At 42.0% G+C, this 15937-nt stretch overlaps 1 protein-coding gene across 1 annotated transcript; it reads right to left on the reverse strand.

Annotated features, from left to right (window-relative positions):
* Positions 1–4115: 4115 nt before the first annotated feature.
* On the reverse strand, positions 4116–4532 carry LOC138892310 (uncharacterized). The gene has a single exon (XM_070176017.1). The coding sequence runs from the start codon at positions 4530–4532 to the stop codon at positions 4116–4118; it is 417 nt and encodes a 138-aa protein (XP_070032118.1).
* Positions 4533–15937: the final 11405 nt, after the last annotated feature.

The raw sequence follows: 15937 nt of genomic DNA on the forward strand, positions 1-15937 counted from the left end.
AGATGCGGAAATCACTAAACTCCCTGCTCGTCTGCTTTTACGGGCTCCTAGCCGCTTCTGCAGCTCTGCGAACTCCTTGTGCACCTGCGCCCAGGTGTCCACATTTGTGGACTCCCTCAACAGCTTCTGTAAGGCCCCGTAAAGTTTTACCTAAAACCCGAGGTTTCATGGTGCCGGGGTAGACTTATGTGTTTATAATTGTACCGCGGTATAGACTTTTTGTGTTGAACAGTGCATTGGGAGTTGAAGAAATTTTTTGGAAGTGCAGGGTGTTTCTGCGGTCCATTCTGCAATTGCAAAACTAATCTGCGGACCGCAGATCTGCCACAGAATGAAGTAGAAACTGAAGCTGATTTTAGGACCATTATGCGGTCCATTAGGCGGCAACATAATCATTTTTCCGGTCACACAATTCATCGCAGATCCAATATAAAAATTTCCGAATGAGAGTTCTGTCTGCGGACCGCTGTCCTGTCACAGAGTGAAGAAGAAATGCCCAGTTCTGGAGGGCCATTATGCGGTCCATTTCGCAGACCGCTGAAGCATTATGCAGTCGCATATGCGGCTACAGATCTACATCGGGGCTCTATTTTTTCTAATTTTGTAACCCGACCCTATTTTGATATATAGTGGTTGACGACCTTTTGTAAGGTAAAAAAATGATATTTTGAGAGTGGGGAAGTGCTCTAGAGTGAAAGGGGGTTCTTAAACTCATTGTTTCTCAATTCGTGGTCAAGGCTTGTAGAATTTGCAAGGAAAACCTCACTAGGTTTCTATCCTAAAGGTAAGATTCTGCTCCCTAGGCCTTAATTTTGTGATTTAACTAAAAATAGATAATAAGGCAAGAAATTCTTGGGTATGAGAGTGTATCCATGCATGCTTGTACAATAATGAGTGTGGGAAGGTAGTTGAGCCCAAATGGGTAAACCTTGGGTTGTAGGGTGAGGGAAATCCACCATAGGAGAAGCTAGAAAACATAATGCCCACCTAGTATTTGATAAAATGCTCAAATAAGCGGGAACCGTAAACTCCTTCCTAATTTGTGTTCAATTTTGCTATATTTCTAAATAGATCGAAGTGGCTAAGTTACTACACGTGCCGGTGTAGGAGTGATTAAGAAGTAAATCCCCGTGTTAATGTGATGAGGTTGTTTTCCCTTATATGGGATGATATTGTTGTGTTCATATGTTTCCCCTTAAATGGGATGAGATTATTGCTAGAGAGATGTGATGTGATGTCAATCCACACGACATTGCAGTGAGACGACTTAGTCGATCGGGCTGAGATCGGATGCCATGCTGCGCACATGGTGGTATTGTGAGTGGATGTCTCGAGGTGAGATGGCTTAGCCGATCGGGCTGAGATCGGACTCCGTGCTAAAATACGCTGGTGTATCGGTGATAAAGATCTCCCAACTTAAAAAGATTGAAACTTACTTCAAATTTACTTTTCCCCTAATTCGACACCTTGAAATTGTTTGAGTCTCTTAATGATTTCATATTTCCTTCTCTGTTTACTTTTATTCGTTCTATTGAGACGGTGTTTAGTTTTACATACTAGTACTATTTCATATGTACTAACGTCCCTTTTGCCGGGGGCGCTGCATCTTTAGTGGATGTAGGTGGTTCCATAGCAGGTGGTATTGACCAGTGATAGCAGTACACCCTCTCCTCAACTGACTTGGTGAGCCCCACTTCATTTCGGGGTCATGTATCTCTTGTCCTTGTACATAGTATTTTGAGGTATGGCCGGGGCCTTATTGCCGGCACTGTTTTAACACTCTTTTGTTTCTGTTAGAGGCTCCGCAAACATAGTGTGAGTTGTATCCTGTTTTGAGAAGGCTAAACTTAAAATGTTGTAATCGTAACATCTGTTCCACTTTAACTATGATTGTATAGTGTACCATTTTGGAGACTTGTTAATGATGTAACCTATGGAAATGAACCGGTGTTGTACACATGATCTTTCACCATCTAATTAATGAAATGTATTCTTCTCTTTATTCATGGATGAGTTGGGTAGACGGCATTGTGCATTCTTGCTCGACCGGGGTAACCCTGTTGAGTGCCGGTCACGGTGCCCAAAGTCAGGGCGTGACAGCTTCCCTTTCCGCTAGGACCATGAAGCCTCTTCCGCGGGCTCGCACATGCAACCAATACATCGCAGGTGCAAATGCACCAGACATCAGAAACTTCAGCCAAACTCCTGAGTACAAAGATGACCCAAACTCCATCCGAACAACACCCGAGGCCCCCTGGACCCCAATCCAAACATACCAACAAGTCCTAAAACATAATACGGAGTTACTCAAATCCTCAAATCATAACAAACAACATCAAAATCATAAATCGCACCCCAATTCAAGATTAATGAAACTAAGGAACTTTCAACTTCTAAAACTAATGCCGAATCATATCAAATCTACTCCGAATGACCTCAAATTTTGCACACTAGTCCCAAATGACACAACAGACCTATTCCAACTCCTAGAACCGAAATTCCAACCTGATATCAACAAAGTCAAACTCTCGGTCAAAACTGTCAACCTTCCAAACCTTCAGCTTTCCAAATTTCGCTAAAAAGTCTCAAACTAACCTACAACCTCCAAATCAACATCCGGACATGCGCCTAAGTCCAAAATTACCATAAAAAATTATCGGAACCATCAAAATCCCATTCCAGAGTTGTTTACATAAAAGTCAAACTCCGGTCAACTCTTCTAACTTAAACTTCCAACCTTGGGACTAACTATCCCAATTCGCTCTGAAACATCCCCAAAACCAAACCAACCACCCCGACAAGTCACAAAACCACAAATAGACATAGAAGAGGCAATAAATAGGGGAACGAGGCTACAATACAAAAAATGACCAACCAGGTCGTTACATTTTCCCCTGTAAAACAAATATTCATCCTCGAACGGGTCTAGAATCATACATGGAGTCTCAAATTTGTGTGGATAACTGCTCCTCAGCCACCGCTCGTCCTCCCCAGTAGCCTCCTCGATCACCTGACCTCTCCAAAGAGCTTTCATTTATGCTATATTCTTTGACCTCAACTTTCGAACATGCCGATCCAAAATGGCCACCGGCTCCACATTATAAGTCAAATCCCCATCCAGCTGTACTGTGCTGAAGTCCAAAATATGTGACGGGTCACCATAGTACTTCCGAAGCATAGAAACATGAAACACTGTATGAACATCTGATAGACTAGGTGACAATGCAAGTTTGTAAGCCACCTCTCCCACTCTCTCAAACACCTCAAAAGGACCAATATACCGAGGGCTCAACTTGCCCTTCTTTCCGAACCTCATTACACCCTTCATGGGTGAAACTCTGAGCAAAACCTTCTCACCCACCATATATGCAATATCACGAACCTTCCTATCAACATAACTCTTTTTCTTGGACTGAGCTATACGAAGCCGCTCTTGTATCACCTACACTTTCTCCATGGCATCATGGACTAAATAAGTGCCCAATAACCTAGCCTCCCAGGCTCAAACCAACCAACCAGATAACGACATATCCTCCCATATAAGGCCTCATAAGGTGCCATCTGGATACTTAACTGAAAGCTGTTGTTGTGGGTGAACTCTGCAAACAGAAGAAACTGATCCCATGAACCTCCGAAATCCATAACACAGGTACATAACATGTCCTCCAAGATCTGAATGGTGTGCTCGGACTACCCGTATGTCTTAGGGTGGAATGCTGTACTCAACACAACCCATGTACCCAACTCTTGTTGCACTGCTCTCCCAAATTGCGATGTGAACTGCGTGCCTCAGTCAGAAATGATGGAAATGGGCACGCCATGTAAGTGAATAATCTCTCGGATGTAAATCTGAGCCAACCACTCTGAAGAATAAGAAGTCACCATATGAATGAAGTGTGCGGACCTAGTCAATGGTCCACAATAACCCAGACTGCATCATATTTTTTCAAGGTCCATGGCAAGCCTATCACAAAATCCATAGTGATACACTCCCACTTCCACTCCAGGATATCCAATCTCTGAATCAACTTTCCTGGTTTCTGATGCTCATACTTCACATATTGACAATTCAAACACTGAGAGACATAAGCAACAATGTCTTTCTTCATTCTCCTCTACCAATAGTGTTGTTTCAAGTCATGGTACATCTTCCTGACACCTGGGTGAATGAAATAACGCAAGCTATGAGCCTGCTCAAGTATCAAGTCTCTCAACCCAACATATGGAACACAAATTCGGCCTCGAAGCCACATAACACCATCATCACCAATCACAACCTCCTTAGCACCACCCCGCTGCACCATATCCTTCAACACTAACAAATGAGGATCATCAAACTGGAGAGCCTTGATACGCTCCAACAACAATGGCTGAGCTACAACAAAAGCAAGAAACCGACTAGCTAAAACATACAATGTCACAAACTGATTGTCCAAAGTCTGAACATCCATGGCTAGTGGCCTCTTTGCTACCGGTAAATATGCCAAACTGCCTATACTCTCAGCCTTCCTACTCCATGCATTAGCCACCATATTGGCCTTTCCCAGATGATATAATATGGTGATATCATAGTCTTTCAGCAACTCTAACCATCACTGCTGCTACAAATAAAGATCCTTCTGCTTGAACCGGTGCTGGAGACTCCAATGGTTGGTATAGACCTTACAGTGTACACCTTACAGATAGTGCCCCCAAATCTTCAATGCGTGAACAATAGCTGCCAACTCTAAGTCATACACAGGGTAATATTTCTCATGAAACTTCAACTGCAGAGACGTGTAGGCAATCACCCTACCATCCTACATCAACACCGCACCAAGTCCAATATATGACATATCACAATACATAGTGTAATCCCGGACCTGCAAGCAACACCAACACTAATACTAGGGCTGTAGCCAATGCAGTCTTGAGCTTCTGAAATCTTGTCTCATACTCATCGTACCATATGAAAGGAGCACCTTTCTGGTTCAATCTAGTCAAAGGTGCAACAATGGACGAGAAACCCTCTACAAAACAGCGATAATAACCTGCCAACCCAAGAAAGCTCTGAATCATAGTTGTTGAAGACGATCTGAAACTACTCTGAACTGCCTCAATCTTCTCTAGATCTACCTTTATCCCCTCAGTCGACACCATGTGGCCTAAGAACGCCACCGAATCAAGCCAAAACTCACACTTGGAGAATTTTGCATATAACTTCTTCTCCCTCAAGGTCTGGAGTATGATCTTCAGATACTGCTCACGATCCTCCTAGCTACGTGAGTACAGTAATATATCATCAATGAATACTATGATGAATGAATAAAGATATGGCTGGAATACACTGTTCATCAAGTGCATAAAGGCTGCTGGGACATTGGTCAGCCTAAAAGACATCACGGAAATTCGTAGTGACCATAGCGTGTCCTGAATGCCTTTTTCAGAATATTAGAATCTAGAATCTTCAATTGATGATACCCCGACCTCAATCAATCTTCGAGAACACTCTAGCACCCTAAAGCTGGTCAAATAAGTCATCAATGCGCGGTAGTGGATACTTGTTCTTAATTGTAACTTTGTGACTTGTAGTCGATACACATCCTCATAGTACCATCCTTCTTCTTCATAAATAGAACTGGCACACCCCAAGGCATCACACTAGGCCTGATGAAATCTTTATCAAGCAACTCTTGGAGCTGTTCCTTTACCTCTTTCAATTCCGCTGGTGACATGCTATAAGGTGGAATAAAAATGGGTTGAGTGCCCAGCACTAGATGAATAGCAAAATCAATGTCCATGTCAGGTGGCATGCCTGACAGGTCTGCATAAAATATATCTGGGAAGTCTCTCACTACCAGAACCGACTCAACGGTAGGAGCATCAACACTAACATCCCTCATGAAGGAAAAATATGCCAAACTTACCTTCTCAACCATCCGTTGAGCCTTCAAATATGAAATCATATTACTGGGAACATAATCGCGCAAACCTCTCCACTCAACCTTAGGCAACCCGACATTGCCAATGTCATGGTCTTAGCGTGACAATCTAAAATAGCGTGATACGGTGATAACCAATCCATGCCTAAAATCACGTCAAAATAAAAAATGCTAAGCAGTAGAAGATCAACTCTCGTCTCTAATCCCCCAATAGTCACCACACACGACCGAGACACACGGTCCACAATAATAGAATCACCCGCTTATGTAGATACATGAACAAGCATAACTAAAGAATCACAGGGCATGTCAAAATATCGAGCAAAGTATGATGACACATATGAATAAGTGGAACCAGGATCAAATAATACCGAAGCTTCCTTGTTGCACACTAGAACAATACCTGTGATCACGACATCAAAATCAACTGCCTCTAGCATGGCTAGAAATACGTAGCAATGGGCCTGTCCACCACCTAAACGGCCTCCCCCTCTAGGGTAACCTAGTGCTTACTGTGCCCCACCCCTAGCTGGCTATGCAGGTGGTGTAGCTGCTGGTGCTGACATCATAGGCTGAGAGCTATACTATGGAACCCTACTCAATACTCCGAGTCAATCTCTCTTGAAATGACTTAAGTCCCCGCACTCAAAACCACCTCTCCTCTGGCGGAGTTGCTGAACTTGATAATCTAGATAGCTGCCCATGGAACCTTATGTAGAGGAAGCATGGTAAGAACTCTGTGCCGACAATGCACTGAATGATGACTGAGTTGGGCATGCACTGTATGTTACAACCCAAATTCGCATATCATAGATCACGCCGTAAGGTAGTCGACGTAAATCCAAGAAGAGATTATCTTTGAGATGATAATAAGTTAATCCTATTGGTCTTAAATGATACAAGGGTGTATAAGAGTGGTTAACAAGTATTTGAAGTTAAGCTAATCAAGGATGTTGTAACCCGTATTTTCGGATAACACTAGAGGTGATTAACTATCCCAAGAGGTCTTGTTTTAATGTATTTGAATCATATAATATCCGCATCATAAGTCTTGAAGTCAAGCGAGTTATGAAACAAAAGTTGATAAAAGTTGTCGCAACTTAGGTTTATAATTTTACTTAAACTTTAGGTCAAATGTTACTGCATTTTTCTCCCAATGTGCTTGGAATTATGGGGTGATCTACCTATCAAATTGAAGATCTATGAGTCTATTTTCCAACGCATTAAACCGTTAGAAATACGATCTCGGAATAGAGAGATATTTGCATTTTTACGAGAGTGCGCCAAGCTGCTCTCTATGGGGCCCACAAAGGCGGTTTAAGACATTTGGACATATATAAGATAACTCAACCCCGTTTTAAGTCATTATTTTTCAGTATATTCAGACCTTATAACCCTAAAAACATTCTCTCAAGGTTCTCTCATGATCCAAGACCCAAACAAAGGGCAAACAACACAAATCAAATGTCGGGAATCCCGTGGCGCTAGTAAGTTTCTTGTTCTTCTTGTTGTTGCTGATTTTTGTGTTGTTCCAGCTCGTGTGGGAGGTTGTTTTAAGTGTTTTATGTCCTGTAAATACACCTTCAAGTTTTTAATATCAACCCTAGGTGATTTCAAGTCTTCTAAAGTAATTCTAGTGCTGAAAAACCCGAATTAATTGCTAGTTTTGCTTCCTTGTTCTTGTGGCAGAATTGAAGGGATATTTCGTGGAAAATTAAGGTCAAATTGGAGTTGTTCTTTCTGTTTAAAGGTAAGGAACCTCTTACTCTATATATATTTAAGATTATCCAAGTTGCAGCTAAGTCGTTGAAGCTAGAACTTGTGAAATATATATCGAAAAGCTTGGTAGTAATGTTGTTGGTTGGTGGACTATTTTGGAGGCTCAATATGATTATTAATGATGTTGTTTGGGCTGTTTGGTGATTGTATTGACTTGTGGGAAGTCATATAAATAGGGGAGGTGCTGTCCGTTTCATCGTAAAATAGGTTGTGGTCGATACATAATAGTTACGACGCTTAAACGATAATGATAGTGTCATTTGTCTTATTGTAGACTAAGGAGTCGTGATATTTGCATAGCTTGAGGTTGGGCAGTATATACAAGGTATGTGAGTCTATCCCCTTCATTCTTTTGCACGACTCCGATTGTACATAATGTAATGACGAGCTCCCAAAGATACTCTACTCTTAGAAGCTAGCAGTACTTACATTGCTGCCCTTCTTATGAAACGATTGATATTGATGTTACTTCTCTTATTCTTATATTATCAATGTTGTTGGTAGTTCCTGATTCTTATAAGATTCTTGATGAAGAGTTAATCCTAATAACGTGTACGAAGGATACCAACCTTATGTCACTCTGAAAGGTTCAAAATGTGATCCCAATGAGTCCAGCATGCATCATATATATGTATCTATTTTACTCTACCGAGCCGCGCTATAGTCGGCCGGGTACGGCACCTATTGTGCAACCACTGATCAGTTGGGTTTTACCGAGCTCCACGTGGCCGGGTACGATTCTACCGAGCCCTATGATGGCCGGGTACATTTTACCGAGCCTATTATGGCCGGGTACGATATGATGATGATGATGCCCACAAAGGCATATGTTTTAAACGTTTATGTATATATATATGTATGTATCATGTATTTCATGTCAGTAGCCCTCAGAGGTACCCAGATGTCACAGGTTGTATATTCTCTATCCGTGTTTACATTACTGTTCTTACTTATGCTTTCTTGCCTCACATACTCAGTACTTTATTCGTACTGACGTCCTTTTTATTTGTGGACGCTGCATGTCGTGCTGCAGGTCCTGATAGACAGGTAGACGTAGCTCCCCCACCACAGTAGGCTGTCCAGTTCAGCGGTTATTGGCGAGATCCCTTCTCCGGACTTGCCATGGTCTTGGTATGCATTTTTGTTATAGACCTTATGGGTATGTCGGGGCCCTGTTCCGGCAATGTTGTAGCACTTATGTTCTTTTAGAGGCTCATAGACAGGTGTCGACTTATGTATGGTTTAGAATGCCTTTTTGGCTGATTTTTGTTGTATAGTCTTTCATGGCATCATGATAGCTCGTACCTTATATATAGTTTCTTGACAGTCTTGTCGTCCCATGTTATGTATGTTCATGACATTATCTTTCATTGTTGGATGTTCATGATCCATGTCTACTATTTATATTGATCTTGTCGGCCCTTAAAGATAATAAGGAAGGTTAGATAAAATGTACGTTGGTGCTCGGCAAGTATGGCCCGGGTGCTAGTCATGACCCTCCAGTTGGGTCGTGACAAACTTGGTATCAGAGCAAGTCTGTCCTAGGGGTTGTCTATGAGCCGTGTCTAGTAGAGTTTTGATTATGGATGTGTAGCGCGCCACATTTATAATCAGGAGGCTACGTGACATCTAGGGTTGTTACCTTCTTCCTGAATCTAGATCGTGCGTAGAGTTGAGTAGTAAGTGTTCATATCTAATATTCACCTTGTTTTCTTTTAGCGATGCCTTTGACTAGGAAGCAAGTGATTAGTAAACGGCTTGATACAGCTGTGGGAGAGGGTAACATTCAGGTGCCTCCAGCCAGAGCAGGCCAAAGTGAGGCTCAGAGTGAGATGCCATCTCATACCTCTCTGTCTCCTCCCGAGGATATTAGGAGGCACCCAGTACATCCAGTTCCTCCGTCTGGCACTACAGACCATGATATGCGCAGTGCGGTGCAATTGTTGACTAGCTTGGTAGCTGCTCAGGCTCAGAGGCAGAATACCGGTGCTGCTGATAAACCGGTTAGTGCGAGAGTTCGTGATTTTATTAATCTAGACCCTCCAGTGTTTACCGGATCAGACCCCAAGGAGGACCCACAAATATTTATTGATCAGATTCATCGTACATTGCGGGTTATGCATGCTAGTGATACGGAGGCAGTAGAGTTGGCTTCTTATCGGTTATGGGATTTAGCGATTTTATGGTATGATAGTTGGGAGAGATCTAGGGGTCCGAACGCTCCTCCAGCCGTGTGGAAGGAATTTTCTGAGGCCTTTCTTCATCACTACTTACCAGCTGAGATACGATGAGCTAGAGCTGATAAGTTCTTGAACCTTCGACAGGGTAATATGAGTGCATGAGAGTATAGTATATAGTTTGATTCTTTATCAAGGTATACTCCCCATATGGTGGCCGAGATGAGTGATAGGGTGACCACATCTGATAAATGAGTGCACAACAGCCTCCTTGGTAGAGGGCATGGATATTTCCCGTATTCAGGCTTATGCCCAGACCCTTCAGGATCATAAGTTATATGCTAAGCTCTCTAAATGTGAATTCTTGCTGAACTCAGTAGCATTCCTTGGCCATGTGATATCTGATGAGGGTATTAGTGTCAACACTCAGAAGATCGATGCAGTGAAGAATTGGCCGAGACCTACAACACCGTCAGAAGTTTCGCAGCTTCCTGGGGCTAACAGGATATTATAGGCGGTTTGTAGAAGGGTTTTCCTCTATATCAGCACCATTGACTAAGTTAACATAGAAAACTACCAAGTTCCAGTGGTCTGATGCTTGTGAACATAGTTTTCAGGAGCTAAAGAATCGATTGACATCCGCGCCAATGCTCACTCTCCCAGAAGGAACAGAAGGTTATGTGGTATATTGTGATGCCTCAGGTATAGGTTTGGGGTGCGTATTGATGCAACGTGGGAAGGTGATTGCTTATGCATCAAGACAATTAAAGAAGCATGAAAAGAATTACCCGACTCATGATTTGGAATTGGCTGCAGTAATATATGCTTTGAAGATATGATGACACTACTTATACGGCGTCCATGTTGACATCTACACAGATCACAAGAGTTTACAATACATCTTCAAGCAGAAGGAGTTGAATTTGAGGCAGCGTAGGTGGCTTGAATTACTGAAAAACTACGACGTCGAGATATTGTACCATCCCGGTAAAGCCAATGTTATGGCAGACGCTCTCAGCCGTAAGTCAATGGGAAGCTTAATACATATTGAGGCAGGTAGACAAGGGTTGACCAAAGAGCTTCACCAGCTGGCCAATATGAGAATCAGATTGTTGGACTCTGATGACAGAGGTGTTACTGTACAGAATACAGCAGAATCATCTTTGGTAGCCGAGGTAAAAGCACGGCAATATGAAGATCCTACCTTAGTAAGATTGAGAGAGGGAATTCAGCAGTGTAAGATTACAGCTTTCAAGATCGGAGGAGATGGGACACTGAGATACCAGGGCCGATTATGTGTACCTAGTGTGGCAGGGTTGCGAGAGAAGATTATGATTGAGATTCACCAGTCCCGATATTCTATCCATCCTGGCTCGACAAAGATGTATCATGACGTTAAGGAGCAATATTGGTGGGATAACATGAAGAAGTCTATTGCAGAATTTGTAGCCCAGTGTCCTAATTGTCAACAAGTAAAGATCGAGCATCAGAAACCTAGTGGATTGATTCAGAATATAGAGATTCCGACCTGGAAATGGGAGGTGATTAATATGGACTTCATTATTGGATTACCTCGCTCTTATCATAAGTTTGACTCCATCTGGGTGATAGTTGATTGACTTACAAAATCTGCCCATTTTCTACCAGTTAAGACAACTTACACGGCTGAAGATTATGCGAAGTTGTATATCAAGGAGATTGTTAGGCTTCATGGTGTGCCGGTATCTATTATATCAGACCGAGGAGCTCAATTTACGTCTAACTTTTGGAGGTCTTTTCAAAAAGGTTTAGGCATACAAGTAAATCTCAGCACTGCATTCCATCCGCAGACTGACGGACAGGCTGAACGTACCATCCAGACGCTTGAAGATATGCTATGAGCATGTGTTCTAGATTTCAAGGGGAATTGGGATGACCATCTGGCACTTATAGAATTTGCCTACAATAATAGCTACCATTTCAGTATTAAAATGGCCCCGTATGAGGCACTGTATGGGAGGAGATGTAGATCACCAGTTGGATGGTTCGAAGTCGGTGAGACAGAATTATATGGGCCAGATTTGATTCACCAAGCCATTGAGAAGGTGAAAGTGATACAAGAGCGACTGAGGATGGCACAAAGTAGGCAAAAGTCTTATTCCGACGTCCGACGTCGTGATCTGGAATTTGAGGTTGGTGATTGGGTTTTCCTGAAGATCTCGCCGATGAAGGGTGTTATGCGTTTTGGGAAGAAGGGTAAGTTGAGTCCACGGTATATTGGGCCGTACAAAATTCTTCGACGAATTGGACAGGTTGCTTACGAGTTAGAATTGCCATCTGAATTGGAATTTGTCTACCCGGTATTCCATGTATCTATGTTGAGGAAATGTATTGGAGACCCTTCTCGGGTCGTCCCTATCAAAGATGTACAAGTTACAAAGGATATATCATATGATGAAGTGCCAGTGGCTATATTAGATCGACAAGTCCGCAAGCTGAGAACAAAGGATGTAGCTTCCGTGAAAGTATTATGGAGGAACAAGAATATAGAAGAAATGACATGGGAAGCAGAAGAGGAGATGAAGTCTAAATACCCTTACCTATTCCAGAGTGAAGATAACGAGGATGTCGGGGGAAAGAAGGACGCATTATAAGGTGAAACGGCTCTATGAGGTAAGCAATAGCTTGTGAATACTCTTTTTTTTAATACAAAATGGTGATATGCAGATAATGTACATATCCATAATGCTTTGTATAGTCTTGTAAGGCCATAGGTTGGGTTTAACTGCTTGCAAGTTTGGCTAGTGTCCATTTTATGGGGGAAACTCAGCCAGAAATCTCCGTCGGAATCCACGATGAGTTAGACACCCCATAAACCCTTACATTCGAGGACGAATGTTCCTAAGGGGAGAGGATGTTACAACCCAAATTCGCATATCATAGATCACGCCGTAAGGTAGTCGACGTAAATCCAAGAAGAGATTATCTTTGAGATGATAATAAGTTAATCCTATTGGTCTTAAACGATACAAGGGTGTATAAGAGTGGTTAACAAGTATTTGAAGTTAAGCTAATCAAGGATGTTGTAACCCGTATTTTCGGATAACACTAGAGGTGATTAACTGTCCCAAGAGGTCTTGTTTTAATGTATTTGAATCATATAATATCCGCATCATAAGTCTTGAAGTCAAGCGAGTTATGAAATAAAAGTCGATAAAAGTTGTCGCAACTTAGGTTTATAATTTTACTTAAACTTTAGGTCAAATGTTACTGCATTTTTCTCCAAATGTACTTGGAATTATGGGGTGATCTACCTATCAAATTGAAGATCTATGAGTCTATTTTCCAACGCATTAAACCGTTCGTTGATACGATCTCGGAATAGAGAGATATTTGCATTTTTGCGAGAGTGCGCCAAGCTGCTCTCTATGGGGCCCACAAAGGCGGTTTAAGACATTTGGACATATATAAGATAACTCAACCCCGTTTTAAGTCATTATTTTTCAGTATATTCAGACCTTATAACCCTAAAAACATTCTCTCAAGGTTCTCTCATGATCCAAGACCCAAACAAAGGGCAAACAACACAAATCAAATGTCGGGAATCCCGTGGCGCTAGTAAGTTTCTTGTTCTTCTTGTTGTTGCTGATTTTTGTGTTGTTCCAGCTCGTGTGGGAGGTTGTTTTAAGTGTTTTATGTCCTGTAAATACACCTTCAAGTTTTTAATATCAACCCTAGGTGATTTCAAGTCTTCTAAAGTAATTCTAGTGCCGAAAAACCCGAATTAATTGCTAGTTTCGCTTCCTTGTTCTTGTGGCAGAATTGAAGGGATATTTCGTGGAAAATTAAGGTCAAATTGGAGTTGTTCTTTCTGTTTAAAGGTGAGGAACCTCTTACTCTATATATATTTAAGATTATCCAAGTTGCAGCTAAGTCGTTGAAGCTAGAACTTGTGAAATATATATCGAAAAGCTTGGTAGTAATGTTGTTGGTTGGTGGACTGTTTTGGAGGCTCAATATGATTATTAATGATGTTGTTTGGGCTGTTTGGTGATTGTATTGACTTGTGGGAAGTCATATAAATAGGGGAGGTGCTGTCCGTTTCATCGTAAAATAGGTTGTGGTCGATACATAATAGTTACGACGCTTAAACGATAATGATAGTGTCATTTGTCTTATTGTAGACTAAGGAGTCGTGATATTTGCATAGCTTGAGGTTGGGCAGTATATACAAGGTATGTGAGTCTATCCCCTTCATTCTTTTGCACGACTCCGATTGTACATAATGTAATGACGAGCTCCCAAAGATACTCTACTCTTAGAAGCTAGCAGTACTTACATTGCTGCCCTTCTTATGAAACGATTGATATTGATGTTACTTCTCTTATTCTTATATTATCAATATTGTTGGTAGTTCCTGATTCTTATAAGATTCTTGATGAAGAGTTAATCCTAATAACGTGTACGAAGGATACCAACCTTATGTCACTCCGAAAGGTTCAAAATGTGATCCCAATGAGTCCAGCATGCATGCATCATATATATGTATCTATTTTACTCTACCGAGCCGCGCTATAGTCGGCCGGGTACGGCACCTATTGTGCAACCACTGATCAGTTGGGTTTTACCGAGCTCCACGTGGCCGGGTACGATTCTACCGAGCCCTATGATGGCCGGGTACGTTTTACCGAGCCTATTATGGCCGGGTACGATATGATGATGATGATGCCCACAAAGGCATATGTTTTAAACGTTTATGTATATATATATATATGTTTTAAACGTTTATGTATATATATATGTATGTATCATGTATTTCATGTCAGTAGCCCTCAGAGGTACCCAGATGTCACAGGTTGTATATTCTCTATCCGTGTTTACATTACTGTTCTTACTTATGCTTTCTTGCCTCACATACTCAGTACTTTATTCGTACTGACGTCCTTTTTATTTGTGGACGCTGCATGTCGTGCTGCAGGTCCTGATAGACAGGTAGACGTAGCTCCCCCACCACAGTAGGCTGTCCAGTTCAGTGGTTATTGGCGAGATCCCTTCTCTGGACTTGCCATGGTCTTGGTATGCATTTTTGTTATAGACCTTATGGGTATGTCGGGGCCCTGTTCCGGCAATGTTGTAGCACTTATGTTCTTTTAGAGGCTCATAGACAGGTGTCGACTTATGTATGGTTTAGAATGCCTTTTTGGCTGATTTTTGTTGTATAGTCTTTCATGGCATCATGATAGCTCGTACCTTATATATAGTTTCTTGACAGTCTTGTCGTCCCATGTTATGTATGTTCATGACATTATCTTTCATTGTTGGATGTTCATGATCCATGTCTACTATTTATATTGATCTTGTCGGCCCTTAAAGATAATAAGGAAGGTTAGATAAAATGTACGTTGGTGCTCAGCAAGTATGGCCCGGGTGCTAGTCATGACCCTCCAGTTGGGTCGTGACACTGTAGGAACTGTGGCTAACTGAAGAACTACAAGGAACATGGAGAGCTACTTGAATAGGTCTAGAAGGACGACCTCTGCTATGATGGGACTCGCCTCCAAATGAGGCACTATTAAAACCACCTGAACTATGAGGCCTCTTGGCCACCCGCTCCTCACGCTCCTACGTACAAACCAGCTCTAAGCGTCTAGCAATCTCGACCACCTGGTCAAACCTAGTATCCATCACAACCTCTCGAGCCATACTGAAATGTAAGCCATAGTTGAGGCCATAAATGAACCTCCTAATCTTCTCCCTCTCAGTGGGAACCAACCATACTGTATGACGATCCAAATCTGTGAACCTCATCTCAGATTGAGTCATTGTCATACCCTCATGGCATAGCTGCTCAAACAGCCTACACAACTCCCTTCTGCGAGTCTGTGGGACAAACTTCTCTAAGAAGAGAACTCAAAACTCATACCATGTAAGGGGTGCTGCATCAGCTGGACTGCTCAAGTAATAAGTCTGCCACCATCTATAAGCTACCCTTGTCAGCTAAAAAGTAGTAAATGCAACCGCATTGGTATCCAAAATACCCGATGTGTGAAGAATCCGCTAACACCTATATAGAAAATCATC

The sequence above is a fragment of the Nicotiana tomentosiformis genome, chromosome 5, assembly GCF_000390325.3.
Source record: "Nicotiana tomentosiformis chromosome 5, ASM39032v3, whole genome shotgun sequence".
Lineage (NCBI taxonomy): Eukaryota > Viridiplantae > Streptophyta > Magnoliopsida > Solanales > Solanaceae > Nicotiana > Nicotiana tomentosiformis.

Bases quoted from the DNA above. Each gene is read 5' to 3' on its own strand.
- LOC138892310 (XM_070176017.1), bottom strand. From the start codon at position 4,532: ATGGTGGCTAATGCATGGAGTAGGAAGGCTGAGAGTATAGGCAGTTTG.